Source organism: Pithys albifrons, chromosome 6 (genome assembly GCF_047495875.1).
Source record: "Pithys albifrons albifrons isolate INPA30051 chromosome 6, PitAlb_v1, whole genome shotgun sequence".
Lineage (NCBI taxonomy): Eukaryota > Metazoa > Chordata > Aves > Passeriformes > Thamnophilidae > Pithys > Pithys albifrons.
Window position 1 is genome coordinate 35,303,603 of NC_092463.1, and position 14,970 is coordinate 35,318,572.

Genomic DNA, 14,970 nt, shown 5'->3' on the forward strand with positions numbered 1-14,970 from the left:
TTAAACCTCTGACCCTTGAGGATGAATGATTCAAAAGGTACTTCAGCTTCCTTTCTCTAGACTGAGCAAAAAGCCCTTGCAGCATCATCTTGAAGGCAAAGAAAATGAACTTGAAGCTTAACATAATTTAACTACTTCAATGCTGTAAGCAAGTGGTGCCTGCTTCTCAGTGCCAGATGACCTCTGCTCATCTCTTAGGTAACTAGTTCACTGCTTACTATATTGGAAGCTTATGAGGCCTAAAGTTGCTTTCTGCTTTTCTTTGAAAGTATCTGTGTCGGCATCTGTCACTAGACAGTTGTGATTCACTGGGAGGAAAGCACTGAATGTAGGTCACTTGAGTTCAAAGGGATAGATTAGTACATCAGCACAGAAGGCACATACACGTGTCTGTGCAGACAGCGTAGGTGGGGGAATCAGCATAGAGACACACAGTTTATGTGACTGATGTTTTATGAAGACCTAGACCATCTTTATTTGAACTGTCTTACTGGCCTTGTGGGTGCTGCCAGCTGAACATGGGGTCATCATCTGTCTTGACTCAATGCAGTGTGTCAGTCTGCCGTGATACAGGTGCTATCCATCAGGGGTCAGGTAATGCCTAAGAGGCCACTGGGCATCTAACACTTAGAAGACAAATAACAAAACATTATTCATATTTCTTCCTTGTTTTCCAAATTCAAAATCACTGGGAAGCCAGGGGCATTCTTTGCATATTTAAATGCCTATGAAGACTGGGATATCTTTCCAAAAGAAAATTGCAGCTTCTCATAGTGCCTTTTTTACTCTGAAGGACCTCAAAACACACTTTTACAAGCTGTGAATGTATGACCTTGAGCAGAGCACTATTCCTGTATACAGTAAGTAACCTAGATGGCTTTTGCTAAGGAGGTTTCCTGTGTGATACTGAACAGACGTTGGAATGCAGACAGCTTCGTGTCCCTGTGACCATTTTCTCCATGCAAAACCTCCATGCCCCGAGGCACTGTGTCCCCAGCTACCCACTGGGATCTCTTCCTGACAGTGCTGCTGTTCTGGTGCGGGTGCCAGCATGAATGGCCAAGTCTCTTAGGTATTCAAATAGTGTGCTGTCCTGTCTGTCTTCTCCCTGGCAGAAGATGTTGTCATAGATATTTACGGATATAAAGAGGTGTGCTTGGAAAACAAGTGCTGTTTCAGGGAACAGCAATCCCACAGACTTCCCACTCCCCTCTCACACTGGAACTCAGTAATTTTGAAGACCATCCAGTGACTATTCTTCATGGAGTGTTCCACATTGTTTTTCTCCTGGAATGAAATACAACAACATGGTGATTCCTGTGAGCAAAAATACCAGTGTTCATATCACAACAAAGTGCCAAATGGCTTTACTCCAGGGTATGAGATGAAGACTGAACGTACATAGAAGCCAGATGTATGTGAATCTTGACATGTGGGTGTTTATACAAAATCAATACGTGTGTATGTCACAAATATATTAAACCAAAAATTGTAATATAATTTTTCAAATTTCCATAATAGACATCTGTGTGCATAAGACTTTCAAACTGAGGGAAGAAATGGGCCTTGGCAACTGCCTTACCTCATCTGGGGTCTGGATTTCTATGGGTCCGAGCAGCCTCATTTCCTCCAAGCTGTTTGGGAAGAGAGTGCCCTCAGATATCTGTCATTGAAATCCTTCTGGCTTCCACTGCTTTGCTTTATTAAACTACTTCTAAAAACAAAAGACCAGAAGGATACCTTAGGGCATCATGTCCCCTCCCTCCAGTTTATGGGCAATATCTTCCTTCCTTTGGACAACTTGGCCATGTAGAAAATTGGTAATAAGAAAAGTGCTTCAAAAATGCTCTGTCACTGTGTCTGTTTTGTTACCTCTTTGGACACCTGAAGGCTACGTGCAAAACAAACAGCAGCAAAAAGGTCTTAAACCCTATATAAAGTGAAGCAAAAACTGTGCAAAACCAGGACAAGAGAGGAAGAGAAGCAGCTGCCCTGCAAGTCTGTCTCTGCCTGTCGGGGCTGAGCTGACCACCCTTTGCTCCTCATGGCCACCTGCGAAATCTGCAACCGGGAGCCAAGGTGCTGCCAGCTGGGGAGAGCAGAAACCAGCTGTGCCCCGCGCGTGATTGAAAAACCCTGTTCCTGCGTCCCTACCATGTGCCTGAGAGCAGAAGGGGCTGCCTGCCAAGAGGGGGAATCGTGACTTTGTACTGCCCAGCGGCTGCCCGACAGAAACGCGGCTGACACGGGAGCGGCAGGGACCCGCATCGCCTGCACCGTCCCTGCTGCATCCCAGAGGGCTGCATTGTAACAAGCTGCCAGGCCCCCCGGGGCCACAAGACAGCTGTTAACAAGCGGCAGAGAGAAATAAAAAAAGGCAGAAATTGCTTTGTCCCCCTTCCCCGCATCTCAGCAGAAAGGTAGAATGTGGTGGTAAAACTGTCCTGTACTTTTAAAATAACCTTAGCTTTTTCCAGCTTTTCTCTATTTTTCCTTTCCTTTCTCTTTGCCGCTTTTATAATTAATAAAATAAAAATATTGGGATTTGGTATCGACCTATAACTTTGTTTGAGTTTTAATCTCGACTTACGTCATGTTCAAACATAAAATTCTCTCTGCAATCCACAGAGAGCTCTCTTTGGTCCTCTGTGATTATTGGATTGTAACAGACAATAAGATTTTGTAGGATCTCGCCCTTGTTAACTACTCAAGGTCTATTCAGGATTGCCTGCCTAGGTCAGAGATGGACATATTTTAAAGAAGTCGTCTCCTGGTATCCACTGTATCCATATATGCTGTGTCTGCCTTGGCCAGCAACAGAGCACAGTGAACAGTAGTACTGTGCACCTGTCACTTGTGAGGTTGTATAATAAATTCCAGCATCTCAGCTTGTCATTCTACAATGAATATACATGAGGACTGTATTCAGAGGGGAATCCAAGCTGGCATGATTTATGCATTGGGCATGGATAGGGGTTAGTTGGTGCTGAAGCCAGTCACTGCATGTGAAAGTGATGCAGTGTTATGTTGAGCTCATACAACCAACATGGCAGTGAGTACCCCACACTCTTTGGGGATGCTGTTTGCAGAATGAATAAGACTGATGTGTGCTGTAGTGCTGGTGCTTGTGCACTGTGTGTTACTTTTGGTCCTTCTGCAGTTGTCAATCCATGCTGCTTTGCATATCTTTGAGACCTGGACAAAGAGATCTAGATGTGATTCCTCAAAGTATCTCTTTCCTCCTGTTGACAAGGACAGGCAGGATCTGGATGAAGTATCACAAGGTTGTTTCTCCACAGAGGCCACATGGCTGCCTCAGAACCAAGACTGTGAGTAAGTGCACAGCAAAGAGCCGGGACTGTGGTAGGATAGACTCCACCTTTCTGTATAGTGAGAAGCTGGATGACAGTAGTGGTGTGTGAGGCTATCAGAGAACCATTGCTCATGACAGAGGCAGTCATTTAGTTGCTCCTGTATTTTTTTGTTGTTTCTTTGAGGGGGGGAGCGAGGAGTTGGTGGTGTGTTTGTTTGGGGGTTTTTTGGTGTTTTTTTTTTTTTGTTTCTGCTTTCCCTGTAAACTTCCCACACACTGTTTTACTCTCTTCTTTTGCTTTCTTCCCTAAAACTGACCAAAAGACCAGCTGTCAGACTATGGCAAGTCTGCTTGAGAGTTAGTGACCAAGCCTTGTCTATCAAGACAGTATTGTGATCTGTAAGTCAGCAATATCCTGTTTCTGAACTCTTCACACTAACAGTCCATGCCTGCTTGTGACAGACATCATCACAGAGTGTGATGTTTACCTAATCCATTCTATGGGGAATAACATGGAAAACACTCTTCAGCCCAGTTTGGAATTAGCAGCAGGCCTTAAGATTGTCCAGTGTTGATGGTGCTAGAAACTCTTTTGTGACCAATTAGCTGCTATGGTAGCTGATCAAGTAGCTCTACTGCTTCCATTGTGTTACTCCAGCTTGTGCAAGCTACAAATGAAACATTGAAATTGATCTCTGAGCTCCACTGACAGCATTAGAAGAACAGAGATAGTTCTATTTAACTGTGATAATTTTTATTAACATTTCTTAATAGAAATTCTGTAAGAGTATGGTTCCTAAACCACATTTAAAATGCTTTACACAGTTAAAGAAAGCATGAATAAAATAGGCTCTGTGCTGCCAGGCACAGGCTTTTCTCTCTAAGTACTATGAGCAGTTTTTTGGAGAGGTGTACAGACTATTTCATGAGACATAACAAAAGTGATTTGCGCACTGAGGTTCCTAACCCAAGTGGAGATGCAGCACACCCTCTAAAACAATGGCTTTTGGCAACAGGCATTCAGCTCATGTTATCTTGCAGATTCAGCATACAGACAGTAGCTTGCTCCCTGGGAATTTCTTGAGAGTTGCTGTAGCTCTCAGTCCTGCTCTGTCTGTGATCTGTGCCATTCACAGACCATCCATGTGCCAACATATGGGTTACAGAGCTGAGCAGCACCTGTCATCTCAGTAGCATCCCCAAGCACTGCTGTGCTTCCAAGCATCTCATTGCTGGTGGTGGTGCTGTGCTGTCTTGCCCACTCTGGGACTTGTTGACAGGTCACTGGGACAGTGTATGGAGCATGTGTAGTGAGCCAGTTATTTCCAGAGAAAAATTTCACAGCATGCAGGGCCCAACAGCTCCCATGTGGTTGCGGTGCTGACTTGGCTCTGACCTTTGCTCTGAAGGAGGAGGGTCTCTCAGCCAGCAAGGTGGTACCTCAGTCCAGTGGGTTGAAGCGGATATTAAGCCAGTTCAGAGGGGATTTATCTGCTGAGGGGGATTGGACCTGCAGAGCTGGTGGGAGGGAGGTGCTGGCTGGGTTGGGGATCATGTCAGTGGCAGTATGTGAGGCTGCAGCCGTGGGATAAATTGAAGCGGGACCTGGAAAGGGAAGTAAGTTTGGTGAAGTTGTTACTCCCTGTCTTGCTTTGTATCCATATTGATCAATTGATCAGTTGGGTCTTCCAGGGAAAGACACTTACTGGGGATGGCTTGGAATTGATGCTTTGCATTTCTGGGATTTGAGAGCTGACACAATCATGAAAACGATCTTAAAACAAAGGAGAAGCATGGCAACCCACTGCTCCATTTGTTGTACTAGCACTAAATACCTGTAAGAACTGCAAGAGCTGCAAAGTATACATTGTGTCACAAAAAACTGCTGTTGGACTAATTTTGCAATAACTGTAAAATTATTATTTGCATTTACCTCTGAGGGTTTTACATACCTTACTCTAATTAAGTAACAATTCTTTGTGACCCCTGGGGTATGGTTATTTGTGCATTTGGCCAAGCCTGCTGTTAAAAATGCATCTTGGGGCCCTGAATTCCTCAGCTCTAGTTTTAGTGTGTGTTAGCACAATGTGGCACTTGGTGTGCCCATGTCTAATGGCAGACAGTGATAATGCACAGAGGTGAATGGCACTGTCTATATTGTAGTCTTGCTGTTTTGCAAGGAATCAGGCCTAGAGGAATATCCCTGTGTTAGTTGAGAAATGAGTTTCTCAAGTTTTCATAGATTTGTATGAATTCCTTTCCCTTAATCCCTCGCTTACGAAGTTAATGTCAGTATTTAAATGGTTTCTGGTCTCTTGAACCATGTCACAACACAAAGAAGAACACACTTTCAACAGCAGAAGTGCATCTGAGTCCATTCTGTCACTGGAAGGAAGAAGCACATGTGAAAATGAAAAACAGTGAACTAAGATTAAAAGGTTTAGAGTATTTCCTGAAATTTTGGTATGTGAGTTTTGTTGGAGGCCTCCACAAAGTTTGGGAGAAAATTTAATTTGTGCAGACTATTTGCTAATCTCCAGTCTAGACACTCACATTTCTAGTGCTTATTCATCTTTATTTCTCCTTTCATGTAGCACCTTTTTTTCTTTCTTTTTTTTTTTTAATGTGTATCTGTCACAGAGCATCAGTCATAAGGAAAAAGAACTGGGCTCTTTTGCTCCCCTAATTCCCACTTGTAGTCCCAGCCTCAAGCATGGGGATAGAGGGTGTGTAATTACATAAAGAACTTATGGGTGTGAACTGTCCTGTTGGTATGGTAAGTCTTGACTCTATACTCAGCTGTACATACTGTGTCTTTAATGTATCAAAGGTAGTATTTCCTTATGTTGACTTCTTCCTGAAGTGAGAGGTGTTAATGTGAAAAGACAGGGAAGAGGGGTTAGACATCACTCTGGCCTCCTCAGAGGGTTTGGAAGGTTTTCATAGAGAACCCTGTACTGTTCCTGTCAAGATTTTTTTGACTTAACGGTGATAAACATCCTGTAGTCCAACTTCTATGTTCTAGGAAAAGAATCTGATGAGCAAGTGAGTCCTTGAAGATAAGCTTTATATTCACTTTGTGAGACTTGTTCATAGCTGTCTAGGCTCCACTCAGGATTGTGTTTGCTCTGCTTTCTTAATCTGACTTTGCTGTCCTGTGGTTTGGAATAAGTTATAAATGTCTAGGGCTTTTCTGAGTTGCTGCTACCGTGCTGTTTCTGCCATGTTTTGTATCAGCACAGACCTGATGAATTGTAGGGGTCTATGGTGCCCCTATTGAATTGCATTTACTGTTTTCAGACTTTTTTTGCATGTGTGGAGGTAATTTTGAATTCTAGTCCTGTTACTCAATGTGTCTGACACATACGCTATCTGAATATCCAAGGTACTTGTGAAAATACTGAATAGTGCTGGATCTGGAACAAACCCTTAAAACTTGCTCTCACCATAGCCCCTCTGCTCTGACAGTGAGCAGCTAATAATTCTGCTCAGACAGTGGTTTTGCAAACAGTTTCCCCATTTTGCAATAGTTTCACCCAGACTATTATTTCTCTAGCTTGATAATGACAAAATCTCAACAGACCCTATCAAAAACTGTATCAAAGTCGTGATGTATCTATCTCCTGCCTCTCCACACCCTTGAGCCTGATGACTCAATCACAGGAGAAATTTAGGTTGGTCTGACATGATCCAGTCTTGACAAATCTCAGTTGGCTCCTGTTTATTACCTCGTTATCTTCTTGGTGCTCACAGATAAATGTTTGATTACTTGTGATTATCTATTGTTTAGCTGCCTTTCAGAAAAAGCTGAAGCCAGGCTCTCCTAGCTCTCATCCCCTGCAACCTCCCTTTTCTCTCTTTGAAGAGAGCACAAAAAGATACTGTCTGAGATAAAACTTCATTCTTAACTGACGATCCATTCCAAGTGCTCTTTTACCACCTTTTCACATATAAGTAACCTGAGAACCATACTATCTAGAGGAATTACCCCTGATAGTTCAAACTGAAACCTGTCTTGGCCTTGAGGGCACTAGTCCTGTCCTTGCCCACTCCTCAAGATTACCCCTGCCTTGCCCATGGCCCAGGCCCCCATGTCAGCCCCCTAGGACTTTCCCCACCCTGCCTATGGTCAGAACCCCAGGCTCGCAGCCCCTGCTCCAGTGACACTGCAGCAGGGCTGCTCTCCAGCTCCCAGTAGCCTTGCCCTGCCTGGCCACGGCGCTTCCTGTCCCCAGAGAGATGCCCAGTGCCCAGGGCTGGTGCTGCCCTGGTGCTCCCCACTGGTGCCCAGCTTCTTACTGGGATGTGGGATGGTCCCTGCAGTGGTCCCTGACTGCCAGACCCTGCTCCCTACTATGAAGAGTCCCCAGCCGTCGTGCTGCCCTGAGAAAAATGTCTGCCAATTCCAGCATTTTCTAGTATATTCCTGGCAATATACAGCAAAAACAGCTGTTACTTTTCCAGGGCTCAGGGAAACACAAGCAGCAGAGGGCAAATGATAAGCTGACACATGATAAGCTGGATTTTTACTGCAAATCAGTGTTGTTTTCAATGGTGAAAGGAAAAGAGAAATGAAAGCTAAGTTTAAAAAAACTCCTAGTATGATCTAGAGAAAACATTTCAGTTTTTAGAGGTATGAAAGCAATTATTTTCCTTATCATACTGAAAATATAATTTCGAGGGACATTCTAGGCAGCAGGCTGTAGAAGTAACTGAGATATTACTGTAGCCCTGTGAGATGCCCAAGTCAGTGTGGTCGCAGGAGTGGTGGCTTCAAGGGGTGGGAGAAGATGGCGGCAGCATCCCTTGAGAAGGGGTGGCAGAGCAGGGCACTGTCTATCTGGAGGAGTGGAACAGAGGCAGCCTTATCCACTGGAGTGTGCCTATGTGTGTCCTACACTTGGGTAAATCCATAAGCATAGGCTTGGTTGTGCAGTGGTTGAAAGTTTCTTTGTGTTGAAAACAGGAGCACTTTTTTTTTTCCTAAGAAAAGACATTTCCCTCATATTTGTATGGTGAGAAAGGCAAATCTGAGCATCAGGCTGACGTTGGCTGTGTTAAGCATAATTTTATGGGCTGTCTTAATTGTTTTTCTCTGATTTCATTCATCTTCTCGCCAAATGGAATAGTCCTAACCTGTAATTTGTCTTCATCCTCCAGTAGCTTCCTTCCAGAGACAGGCTTGACAAAACTTGTGCTCTGGCCATGGCTGCTGGGCTGTCACTGATTCGTATAATTGTTCATGATAGTTTCAGTTTTCTCTGTCCCATTTGCAGTGCACTCAATTTGCTGTGTTTCCCATTTTGGCAGACCAAGTGCAGGGTTTCATTTGAGCTGTCCATGGGCATTGCTCAGATCTGTAACCTGAGTGGTCATGGTTCATTTGAAATCCATTAATCTACATGGGTAGTTCAATTTGTTTTTTCTAATGTTCATTATCTTGCACTTCTCTATGCTGAATTTCATTTGCCATCTTATCCAATTGTCTGGTTCTCCTAGGGCTGTCTGCACTGCAGGGTAGGCCTTTTTGGAAAAAGATGGAGAGATGTATGCTCTTCTAAGCACTCTCCTGCCTAAGGAATTTGCTGTGCTGCTGAGTCTCTTGAATTCTTTCCCAGCCCACTAAGATGGCTCAACCAAAATACTGTGTGATGCTAGGGACTGCTCTTTAGTCTCTTGCCCTCTGTGACTCCTAAAAGAAGCCCATTAGCAGAGGGAGGAATGTGGTCAAGCCTGGTATTAGAGGGTATCCAAATTATTTTACATAGAAGGATCTCAAGATCTGAGGATTACCTAGTGCTTTGAACGAGATGTGTATGTGCTAGTATCTGCCTCTTGCAGCAGTTTTAAGGAGCTCCAGCACTTCCTCACACAAGACTGAGAGTATTTTATGTCTTGGTTATGATTTGGACTATCAAACAGCTACCACAGACAATTTGTTAAACTATTTTTATTGCATAAACAACCCTGATTGCTTTAAAAGCCAGTATTAAAGTTTATATGTTGTTCCCAACCAAAATCTCATATTTAAGATTTCAGCATGGGCCAGAACTGTGCCTGTGCTCCTGTCCCCATGGCCCTAGTGAATGGTTTTTAGGTGTTGGTTTTGCACTGGCTCTATGGCATCCGAAAGCCAGAGGAAAATTAGGAGAGGAGAGAGATGGCCCAGATGTTTGAACTCTTATGAGATACTGGGAACAGTCAGGTGCAGCTTCCAATTGTATCACAGACTTCTGGGAGATTGGGCAAATCTGGGCAAGGCACAGCAGGGAACCTGTTAGTCAGCCCCCTCTGTGTTTGTATGCAGTAGTCCTTGTTGAAAGGCTGAAATTGTTTTTCTTTAAAATACTGTGTTTCAACCACCTTGGCTGGAGACTGCTCTCAACCGTGCATCACCTGGAAGGATTTCTAAATGCCTGCAGTCTCACATTCTGTGTAACAAGTGCTAAAGGGAATTTGGCTCTTCCTGTGCTATCAGGAACAGCAGCTTTCATGCCAAACTTAGTCAGCAAGGGTAGCGAGGCCTGCAATTTTACTCAAAAAAGGCAATTATAAAACCCAATCTGTGAGGGTTTCCTGTTCTTATTTTCAAACTCTTGTCTATCCTGTCTTCCCCTAAACCTGAGCCACTTTCACATGTGTCAATGTCTGAATGCATTACCTATGTCTAGCCATGGGTCAGCTGCCCTCCCTGATGCTCTGATGCTTGTCTCTGCTCTAGATAACGAGGGCTCCCCAAGCAGAGAAGAACAGCCGGAGGGGTTTTGATGAGAAGGCTTATTTGTCCTCCAAGGTGCTGAAGGCTGGAGAAGACCCCTACCGCCAGCACGCCTTTAATCAGCTGGAGAGCGACAGACTCAGCAGCGATCGACCCATTCGGGACACCAGGCACTACAGGTACCCTGCACCCCTGGCTCCAAGCCTCAGCTGCTGCTTGGTGCAGTGAGACCACTGTGCTCCTGTGTTGTTTTGCAATGCTGACCAAGGATGTTTTGGGTTTTTCTTTGCCAGCACCGGTTCATTACTTCACTGAATTTCATGGTTAATCAGGAAAGGTCTCAAATACTCAGAGACCCTTGACTAATTCAGGCCCAGCTTGTGACCTTTCTAGTATATCTTTTTCAAGGTCCAAACATCATCTTGTTTTAGCACAGCCCCTCCACTGCAGCTCAAATTGCTCGCCTGACAGTTGTTTTTTGCATAACTCACCATCACAATCACTTCCCTCAGCAACCCCTTCTCCTGGCTGCAAAGTATACCTTTGTTACAGCCTTGCTTTGCTCTAATGTTCCTCACCTGCTGTGCCCGGCTTTCTGATGCTGGTTTGATGCCTTCTTTCCAGCCTGAGCCATTACTGTTTGGATGAACGCTGCTGGAATGGGGATGAAACTAATGTGCAAGTACAATGTTTCATGGCTTGCAAAGTCCTTGTTGTTCTAACCTTGTTTCACTTGTTTCACTGCTGAATAAACTTATCCTGAAATTGCTAATAGTGCTCAGGTAACATAGTTTCTGCAGTACAAAAGGTAGTGCTTTATCTTGAAAACTGTAGGTCTGATACAGTGGTAGGATAGTGTAAAACGGTCTACATGACTCCTAGACCCTACCTGTGGTTGCAAAGCAACTTTTCACAGCTGCTGGGAACAGGAAACCAGGCATCTTAACTTAATTGAAACTGTGAAAGGGATCTCAGGAAACATGGAGCTTTGTAAGCCTGCCAGCACTGACAGCCATCAGGGTCCTTGTGAAGGCCAGCAGTTGGGACCCTTGGTTGTGGGATCCAAGTCTTGTGCTCCTGGTCTCCAGCATAGTACTTGGGATTGGCTTCCTAGTGACTTGGAGGCAGCAGTGACAAGTCCTGTGTTACTGACAGGTCTCCCTGCCATGCAGAATTGGTGTTTTCTTTTTATCTTCAGTCATGTTCTGGCCTAAAACCAGCTCACTTCAGAAGTGAATTATTGTGTATTTTGATCTCTGTTAGTGTGCAGAGCATGCTTTTTGTGCAAAGTCTCGTGTGCACTTCAGTCTGAAGAGCAACATATATGTAATCCCCTGTATGGCCATTTCAGACCCAGCAATGGGGAGTCCAAAGCAGTATGTAATCAGAACAAATAAACATATTTCCCTATTTCTTCCCTTTGTAGGAGTGGCAGTTTGAGAATGAGGAAACTGTGTTTGGGTATCTTGTCTTATATAGTGTTAGAATAGTTACTGGGGTGACACCTCAGGATGAGGACTTACTTCAGCTGATACAAGTTAGATTGTGGACCTGGCTCTGTGTTTAAGGAATGGGGGCAGTCAACAGGTTACTAACATGTCAATTTTTCTTCAGGTACCAAAGCAGAGCATGGACATACTTGACTCCACATCCTACAAGGTCATTCTGACTTAGCATGTAGCTGTTTATTTGATCCAAAGCAAATAAGGGGTCAACTTTCAAGTGCAAACCTTGTCTTTGTCCTCTGTGGTGCTATAGTAATGCTGAAATCTTGGGAAGACTTTCCCAAATAATGCATACACCAACCTCCTCTGTTTTTCAGCTTCCTGATTCCTTAATACATTTTGTATGCATTACATCATGGAGTTATTTTGAAATAACGATAAATATGGTATGTCTCATGTCTGGTCTCACATTTTCCTCTTTAGTCTTTATCAAGGTTTCTCTATAGGTTTATAAATTGTTGTATGAAGCTGCTGTCCCCTTAACAAAACATTGCAATGAAAAAGTCATAAACCAGTAAGATTGAATGTGATGATAAAAACAGTAACAGTTTAGCAATAACCATAAAAGAATAGTAAATAAATGTGGAAGTACAAGTAGTGGCTCTAAGAATTTATTTGTGTTCCCTCCCAGGATGGATTCAGTCTATTGATGGCCTTGAGTTGTTAAAACCAGATGTGGACTCTTCAGCAGACAGGGATTTAGGGCAGACTGACTTCAGTTTGACACTGTCTGGAAGTTAGGAAGGCAGACATTTTAGAGGAGCATGTCAGCCCAAATCTGCCATACTTAGCATCTGCCAGAACGGGATTCAGGATTCACATTTGTGAGTTGTCCCCCTCACAGAAACTTTGTTCTCCACAGGGTATGAAAAGCCCTAGTGCAAGTTAATCCTTGGTTCTGAGTGTGAGAATGTGTGTATGTTCCTAACATTACAAAGTCAGATGAGAAAATAGATGGAATTGCTCTTCACTGCCAGCTGAGCTATTAGTGTTGAACCTCAGCAACTCCCCAACACCGATCCCAGCACTAGCTTGTGTTTTCCTTTCTGTAAAGCTCAATGTCCAATGAATTCGAAGTGCTTTATGCAGCGATGCCTGAGTGTACCAGCTCTGTGCATCCTCAGCATATGCATGTCCTATGCAGGAATAAACAAGATTTTATGTGAATGACAGGTAGATCCAGGGATTACAGTTCATGAGGTTGAAACATTGTTCACCATAAAACCCACATGCCCTGCTTAGCATGCAGCTTTGTGAGCTTAGGTGTCACAGACTCAAAACTTTGCCTTTCTACAGACACAGTTCTTTTTAAGCTCTGCCAACCTTGGTGCATGGTCTGCTAAAGCCTCCCTTGCTGCAGCTCAATTATGCTGTTTCTGATTTTAGCATATTATTCTCTTCTTAGAAATTCTAGGTACATTGCTGCAATGAGTGCTGCTTGGTGATGTTTAGCTTGCCCTTCTGCTCTTCTGTGCTGCAGGTGCACTTCTGTACGCTATGACACTGACTTGCCAGCTACTAGTCTCATCATCACCTTCCACAATGAGGCGCGATCTACCCTGCTCCGCACAGTGAAGAGGTGAGTTCAGTAAGGGGTGCTGGGCCTGGATGATGGAGTCTGGAAGGGTTCTGGTGGAGAATTAGGCATTTTCCAGCGGTTAAACAAGCAGAGTGACTGCAGTTCTCCAAGTGCTAGTGTTCTACCCTTGAGCTGGTCCACTAGGACAAGCCAGGGGCTTGGACTGGCAGTGTGGACGTATCTTAAACTACAGAGCATATCTTCATTTAGCCATTGTATGTCTTCTATGTGGGGAACCATGAGCAGCAGGAAGGGGCTGCTGGGCTTGCCTCCGCAGCTGAGAAGAGTCTGTATGAGCCTGGTTTGGAAGAGTGAAAGAGGACCAGAGAGAACACTCTGTGTTGCCAGATGCAGCAAGGGATTGAGGCTTGGGCGTGACTGTGTTCCATAAGTGAAAATAAGCAACCAGCTCCCTGCTAGGGCACATGTTACAGGAGCTGAGACTGACTCAGCCGGTGGGAGCACAGCTTGTAAATCTTTCAAGCAGAAAGTGATTGACAAATCTTGTGGAGACCCAGCTCTTGTAGTCTGAGCACCTGCTTAGAATCACTTGCTGAACTGGTGGCCCACCACATCCTCCCTGGGGCTTTGCACACAGACCCTGCCGAGCCTGAAGGACACTTGATATCTTGTACCAGTGTCTCTTCATATCTGAGTATCAGTAGTAGCCAAATCTAACTTCGTTAATAGATTGATAGGGCCTGTCAACATCCTCAAGCAGATGGAAGCATGCAGTCATCTGTACCACAAAGCAATGTTCCAGCTGCTCCTTCAGCCTCCTCTTCATCACCCCCACAGAACCCACGGAGGCTTCTTTCCTTTTAGTTTTCACAGAAAAACTGCCGTCTGCCCTTTCTGTCTTATCAAGTAATTTCTCAAAGGGTCTCTGAGGCCTGCATGCAGGTCCAGACACAGCCTGTGGAGGCTGAGGGAAGAGTGAATTGTCTGTGTAGAAGGTTGAGCTGACGATATCATGAGCAGAAATGCATTATTCATCATTACCACATCTTCTCCTGACAGGTTCTGTGGACTTAGAGAAATGTGCTATGTGAATAAATAACAGGCTTTTTCAAGTTGGCCTCATGGCTAAAAGGCTGAATTTCTGTCTGCTAACTTTGGTGCTATTGTGTTTCGAGAGACCTGTATATATTGCATTAACACATTTTGTCTTTCTACTTCTATCATTTTCTTTTCATTTGAACCATACAATGAGTTCTACCGAGTCACTTCAGAAAATGGACAGAGTTGTTTGAAACCATGGTGCTGCTAGGGCAATGGGAGGATGTTTCTGCTGATTCTTAAGCTAGGTAGAGCATGATTATTTGGAGAATTAGAATGAAGCATTTGAGATGCACCTGGTGAAAGTTAAATATGATTCCATTGTTAATATGGGCTTTTTCCCAAGTTCCGTTATCATAATTACGCTGTGGGGATGCTATAAGAGAAATGAGGGTGAAACAGGACTACTGATGGAAATGAGCAGCACCAAACCCAAAATTTTCTATGTCTGAAAACATTTTGAGGTGTGCAGAATGTGTATTGCCAGTTCAAGTTTGCATACTTGAGATCTTTGCAAGCCTGGTTGTTGAGTGCCTGAATTTGGGCACTCATGAATCAGCCATAAAACTTGGAAAATTCTAGAAAGAAATGTATGGAAAGGGTACTGGAATTGAACTATTCTTAAATTATGTTTAGAGGGAACCTAAATGTGCTCCCCTGAGCCAGTTACTGGCCTATTGTGTTATTCTGACAGCTCTGTGGTGTAACTCAACAAAATGGAAATGCTGGGACCATAATGTCTTGGGAAATGACCCAGGGCTGAGCCTTCTGCATTACTGTTTATTTCAAAATGATT

General features: G+C 44.0%; 1 protein-coding gene across 1 annotated transcript in view; it reads left to right on the forward strand.

Annotated features, from left to right (window-relative positions):
* Positions 1 to 14,970, forward strand: part of GALNT16 (polypeptide N-acetylgalactosaminyltransferase 16) — a 73,638-nt gene that overhangs the window by 26,973 nt on the left and 31,695 nt on the right. The window contains exons 2-3 of the mRNA XM_071558177.1: positions 10,035 to 10,210; positions 13,017 to 13,115. Coding sequence (XP_071414278.1) covers positions 10,035 to 10,210; positions 13,017 to 13,115 — 275 coding nt within the window. The remainder of the gene's footprint in view (positions 1 to 10,034; positions 10,211 to 13,016; positions 13,116 to 14,970) is intronic.